Consider the following 6,000-nt stretch of genomic DNA (forward strand, 5'->3'; position numbering starts at 1 on the left):
CCATGGATAAGCCCACAACAGAGCAGGTACTCCCCTGGAGGGACTACAGCCATGGGTAAGGCCATGTTGGAGCAGGTTCACTCCTGAAGGGACTGTGGCTGTGGGTAAGGCCACGCTGGAACAGGAACACCTCTGAAGGCAATGTGGTCCATGGAGAAGGCCATGCTGGTACAGGTGCACCTCAAAGCAACTGTGGCTGTGGATAAGTCTGTGCCGCAGCAGGTATACCCCTGGAGAGACTGTGGCGCATAGATAAGGCTCCACTTGGAGCAGGTACACCCCTAAGGGACTGCAGTCTGTGGATAAATCCAAGCTGGAGCAGGGGCAAGGGGAGGAGTTCACTGCAATGTTAAACCCTATGGTCTGGTCCAAAGGGACTGGGGTGGAGATTGTAATAGAAGTACTTTTAAATTGTTGTAATCCAGGATCTGAGTTGCATGTTACTGAAATTACTATAGCAGGAACCACCTGAACCAATGGAGGACAAGCCTTACAAGAAGCAGTGCAAGTGCAGCAGTGACCTGACCTGAGCTCAGCTTTGGTGCCCCGTAACTCCACGCAACACAACACCTCTCCTATCTTTTAATATATACACACAGATTAAACAAGCCAAGTGGTTAAAGCCTGTGTAGCATGGAGGATGATGGCTGAAATATAAATATGGGGAGGCCTGGCAGATTGATTATATCACACTTCCACAAACCCGCCAAGGCAGCTCAGTTGCTGGCTAGGGTTAAACCACGACAGTGGGTAATCCAAACTCCCTCCGATTATAAACCTGAATTTGGCATATAATGAAAAAAGCACTCAATCAGCTGAGTCACTGTACATAAAGACACATTGTAGAAGATGCTTCACAATACATCTAACTACTTTTACCCCTAATTGGAATGTGCTAATTATATACATTTGACAGGTTAGTCATGTTACTGAAAAGAAAAATAAATGCATTTTCAGTGTAAAAAAACCAAACCTTTTGCAGCTTGATGTTCCTTGCAAGTCAAATACAATGGATTGTGTTGAATTGCTAGTTCCCAGGGAACACTGCAGCGCATCTGTACTGCTCCTCAGTGCTTCCTCACAGTTACTTGATCACGACTTTTCAGTAAGCAAAGAAAAGGCTGCCACTCTCATATTTCATTACAAGTCAAACACATCCTGTGCTCTACCATGGGGTCCAATCCAAAGCTTTCCACATCAGCCCACTTCAGAATGAGTTTCTGAAGATTACACTATCATGCCTCCTTTGCAGCACACATCTCATGTGACGTGAAAATGTTAGGCTTGACAAGAGCTACAGATGTCTTCCTCCCCTCTTAGTACTTCCAAAATCCTCACCAAAGATGCCCAGTGTATGTGTGCAGGCAAGAAAGGACATGGACAGGCATGGATCAGGGAGAGCACGTTGAAACTAGGTGGATCTTGGGCTGTGGGGTGCTGCAGACCACCCCAAAGGCAAGGTGTCTGCAGGAGCTCCTTGGGAGCAGCGTGGGACTTGTGGCTGGCAGAGGCATGGGGCTGAGGATGGAGGGGCTGAGCTGGTCTGCCAGGGGCAGCCCAAGTATATATACAAATATCTACATACACAAATACATACAAAAAGGAATAGCTGCTTTACCGCCCTTACTTATATCACATCTATAACAGCTTCCTATGGGCTGTGCCAAAAAACCCGGCCTATTCTCTCACATGTATTTGCCTTTGACTTCAGTGGATGCCGGATCAGGCCCTGAGGCTGCCCTGTCCACAGTGCTGTGCACTCTCCCACGTTCCCATCGGTGCATTTGAAAGGAGGGCATTGATGTGTCTCCATAATGCAGCCATTACCAGTGTGATACCGAGACAGATCAATCAAAGGCAACACAAGAGCCAAATTCAGAGGATTCTAAAATTGAGGTCAGACTCAGTAACTCTTAGACAGACGCCAAGAGAGAGAGAAACACATATATACAGGAAGGCAAATTTTAACTGTGCAAACCTAAAAATGTCACTTGCAGAGATGGATTGGATGTGTTTTGGCAAGAACTGTTATTTCCTCCCCCATTACCACCCCTCGCCTCTGCATCAGTGTTGGCATAAGGTGCCTTTGTCCTGGTGGCCTGACTCTAACCTTCCCCTTAACACACAGCCCTCAGATTTTACAGCACGAGCCCTGCAAATGGGTGCCCTGCTACCATTGCACTGCTGCAGAATACCTCTCCCCAGGAGAGGGCCATTTTGTGACTAAAACCCAGCTGCTGGGTCAGTCAGGTGCTGGAGAGCTTCCTTAGCCGAAATGCCTCAAAATGTAACTGAGCTCCCATCAGCAGGGATGGGGCAATGGGCAACTGCCTGGGAAACGCCCTGTTCATACTAGTGCTCTGCTGCGGATGAGCTGGTTGTTGCAGTTGCTGGGGATTTACGGACTCTGACACGAAGGCTGACAAGCCAGAGATTTTCCTAGGGTATGGTACTGGACTTGCACCAGGGAAAATAAAATCCCTGTAAATCCACTCAAACCCACAGTTTGGCTTAATTATCTTGGTCGACCTTGGGTTCCTGTGCATTTTCTCCTCAGCTGTTTGGGGTCAGTAAGCTACTGCAAATGATTAAATGATTGGTAATTACGTGTATCAGAGTGGCATTTAAAAACCCTACTCGATACAACACCCCACTGCAGTTAAAATTTACAAGCTGACAAACACAGCAAAGATGACTGAATTTGGTGGCGAATGGAATCCTGATTTCAAGATCAAACGCTGAATCAAATATCAAAAATCCACCTCTAAACTTCCTGCTTCACAATACATTAAGCACATCCAGCTAGTAAATACTAGTGTAAAATGGCAACACACGCCCCAGTCCCTTTCTATCACCACAGTAAGTTCCCAACAGGTTTCTCCTTCAAAAAGAGAAAAATGATTAAAAATATATCTTAAATATCCTAAGATGGTTTACATTGCATTCATTAAATATGGGCTTAGCCAGTGTGTGAGTGTGCAGTGCACAAGTTTCCAGAGAGCTAGGAATTCATGCATGAAGGCAAGCAGTTTTAGGGACTCTTCTGGTGTTCAAGGACAAAGATGCTACGAGATAAGCTATATTAAGAATCCTAAACAAAAACTGTATGTATCGACAGTAAGTCCCCACACCAGAGATCTTGCAATCTAAGCAGACAGTGAGAAAAAAGCAGAGGAGGACGAAACAAGGCCACAAAGTGGTGGTTGAAGCAAACTTCATCCAGATCAAGAGCAGTCTTGTTCCCTTGGCAAGTGTATGTCCCCAGTCCCACTGCCTCCTCTAGACTACACTGCTTCATTTTTACTTGTTCTGCTGTTTAACCCCTTGCTTCAAAAAGCAACATGAAAATACACTACTACGATGCCCGCTGATGGGCAGCAGTGGGTTCCCACCTCCTCTCACCCATTAGCTGCAAACTCCTCTCAGGTCTCTCTCAGACACTGACAACTGCTCAGAACCTGAGCTTGAGAAAGCCTGAGAAGAGCATTTCTCTCCTTGCTTTCTAAGGAGAGGAAATTCCTCTTCATCCTCTAAAGTTATTCCCACTTCTCCATGTGTATGGGTGGGACTTGTCCAAGATTGCGTGAAAAATCTGTGGCAAAGAAGAGAAACGCGCTCAGTCTTCCCACAGCCCACGCCAACCCCTAAGAACTGCAGCATCTTACCTCTGTGATTCCTGTACATCTGCTCCTGTTTATTTGCTGGCTAAGCATAACACAAAGTTGGGTTACAGCAAAGAGACAAGACCTTGTTATCATCCCACCAAACAATCATCAACAGTGTGTTCACCTGAATGCTTACACAGGATTTCTTTTACCTTTGGCTTACAAGTTTTGGCTATCTACAAGAAGAGACTCTTAAAATCTAAACCCATTTACTTGTAGCAGAGAGATCCATTTCCGGCACAATTGCTTATGAAATGACTGTAAGGTCCAAGAGCCTTAAAATTCTCCAGCTGCTGAGAAATTATGGATGGCATCTCCAAATGCTGTCAACAGCCAAGAAACATTGCTAGAAAGATCTCTTTAGCATGCATGGATGGATGCATCAAGGGCAGTTGTGTCTGTACAAGAGATTTCTCTTGCACTGTGCATTTCGGGTTTAAAGTGGGAACTCTGCACAGAGAGAATTAGCATTTATTTCTAAAACAGGAAATTTGATTTGCATATTTCATTTTGACACAGTCACACTTTTTCTTTCCCAAATAACAAGCTGAATCCTAAAATCCTAACATAGTTTACAAATAGACAAAGTCCCAGTGAGTATCCAGTGAAATATGCTATGCTGGTTTTGGCGGGGATAGAGTTAATTTTCTTCATAGTAGCTAGTATGGGGCTATGTTGTGGATTTGTGCTGAAAACAGTGTTGATAACACAGGGATGTTTTCATTACTGCTGAGCAGTGCTTACACAGAGTCAAGGCCTTTTCTGCTCCTCACCCCACCCCACCAGCCAGTGGGCTGAGGGGGGCACAAGAAGCTGGGAGGGGACACAGCCAGGACAGCTGACCCCAGCTGACCAAAGGGATATCCCACACCATATGGCGTCATGCTCAGCATGTAAAGCTGGGGGAAGAAGAAGGAAGCAGGGCATGTTCAGAGTGATGGCGTTTGTCTTCCCAATTAACCATTACGCGTGATGGAGCCCTGCTTTCCTGGAGATGGCTGAACACCTGCCTGCCCATGGGAAGGAGTGAAGGAATTCCTTGCTTTGCTTTGCTTGCGTGCGCGGCTTTTGCTTTCCCTGTGAAACTGTCTTTATCCCAACCCATGAGTTTTCTCACTTTCACTCTTCTGATTCTCTCCCCCATCCCACTGGGGTGGAATGAGTGAGCGGCTGTGTGGGGCTTAGTTGCTGGCTGGGGTATATCATGACATATGCCTGGGCAAGGGTGAATAAATGCTGACACTGAACTGTGGTATTCCAGGTCAGATTGAGCAACAGATTATTCTGCAAATAGTTGGTGGTTTCAAGAAGGTGTTGTTACTTGTGAGCAATAACAGGAGAACCCATCATTCATGCACACACAAAAGCATGCAAAAGCAACATGAGCTATCTGTGCACAACAGCTGAGCAGCTTCCTGCTCTCTTCCAGCCCAGAGGAGCGAAGCGGCTGCTCTGCACCAGCCTGTTCTCTCATCCCCAGAGAGGTGACCCTGTCCCATCTACCAAGACACACTAAGGCACCGTCATGCCTTTCCTGAAGTCTTCTCAGAGCACTGCCCTGGGTAAGGACGCAAGCTGTGCAAACCGAGGTGAAGATGCAGCCCTTGCTGTGAAGAACTAGTGCCCTTCCAAGGCACGCACTCCCTCATGTGAGCTCCCCTGTGCCCCAGGGCATGCTTGGCTCCAGCTAACATTTCCCCTTGGAGAAACATCATCCAGCGGTCTGCAGAGCCCCGTGTTTCATGGTGGGGCATCGAGGTGCATTACCTGCAGTCTCTCTGTCCCCTGCTGACAGCTCTCCATTGATCCCATTCTCTTTGGTCCGAGCGTACGTTCCTGGCTGCTCGTGGCCGCCCAGCCCCGGCTCCTCGTCCTCTTGGTAGGGAAATCCATTGGCACTTCTGACCAGTCCGGCACCCGCACCACCCTGTTCCTTAATTTCAGGTGAATGTGGGTGCGAAGAAGCCTCTGTTAGCTGACCTGAAGTCCAGTGCGGTGCCTTGGCTTCGTCTTTCCTATCTTCCGCCATGTTTCCTTGCCTTCACCACTTGGCCTGTAACGACATTAGCAGGAGAGATCAGCTCCAAGTGGGTGACTGTGCCCCTGCCCGGCAGGCAGCGACCGGGCGCAGCACAGGCACGTTACCAGCAGCGCTGCTGGGGAAACTCACATCTGGCAGATGAGAGAGGGTTTAAATGCAGAAGTGTCTCTGCTTGTCTGTCCTGGGCGTAAGTGAAGTGCTTTAAAACCAAAACAAACCACAAGTGGTAAAAATTATGGGTCAAGTCCTCCCTGACTCCCATATGCCTTGCAATTATTAGCACCAGTTTCTTGA

The 6,000-nt window shown here is 47.4% G+C and overlaps 1 protein-coding gene across 1 annotated transcript in view; it reads right to left on the reverse strand.

Annotated features, from left to right (window-relative positions):
• The window catches only part of MAP2 (microtubule associated protein 2), a 75,147-nt gene extending 69,453 nt beyond the window's left edge, over nt 1-5,694 (reverse strand). Inside the window, exon 1 of the mRNA XM_075511225.1 lies at nt 5,433-5,694. Coding sequence (XP_075367340.1) covers nt 5,433-5,694 — 262 coding nt within the window. The remainder of the gene's footprint in view (nt 1-5,432) is intronic.
• Nucleotides 5,695-6,000: the final 306 nt, after the last annotated feature.

The sequence above is a fragment of the Mycteria americana genome, chromosome 9 (genome assembly GCF_035582795.1).
Source record: "Mycteria americana isolate JAX WOST 10 ecotype Jacksonville Zoo and Gardens chromosome 9, USCA_MyAme_1.0, whole genome shotgun sequence".
In the NCBI taxonomy this organism is placed as follows: domain Eukaryota; kingdom Metazoa; phylum Chordata; class Aves; order Ciconiiformes; family Ciconiidae; genus Mycteria; species Mycteria americana.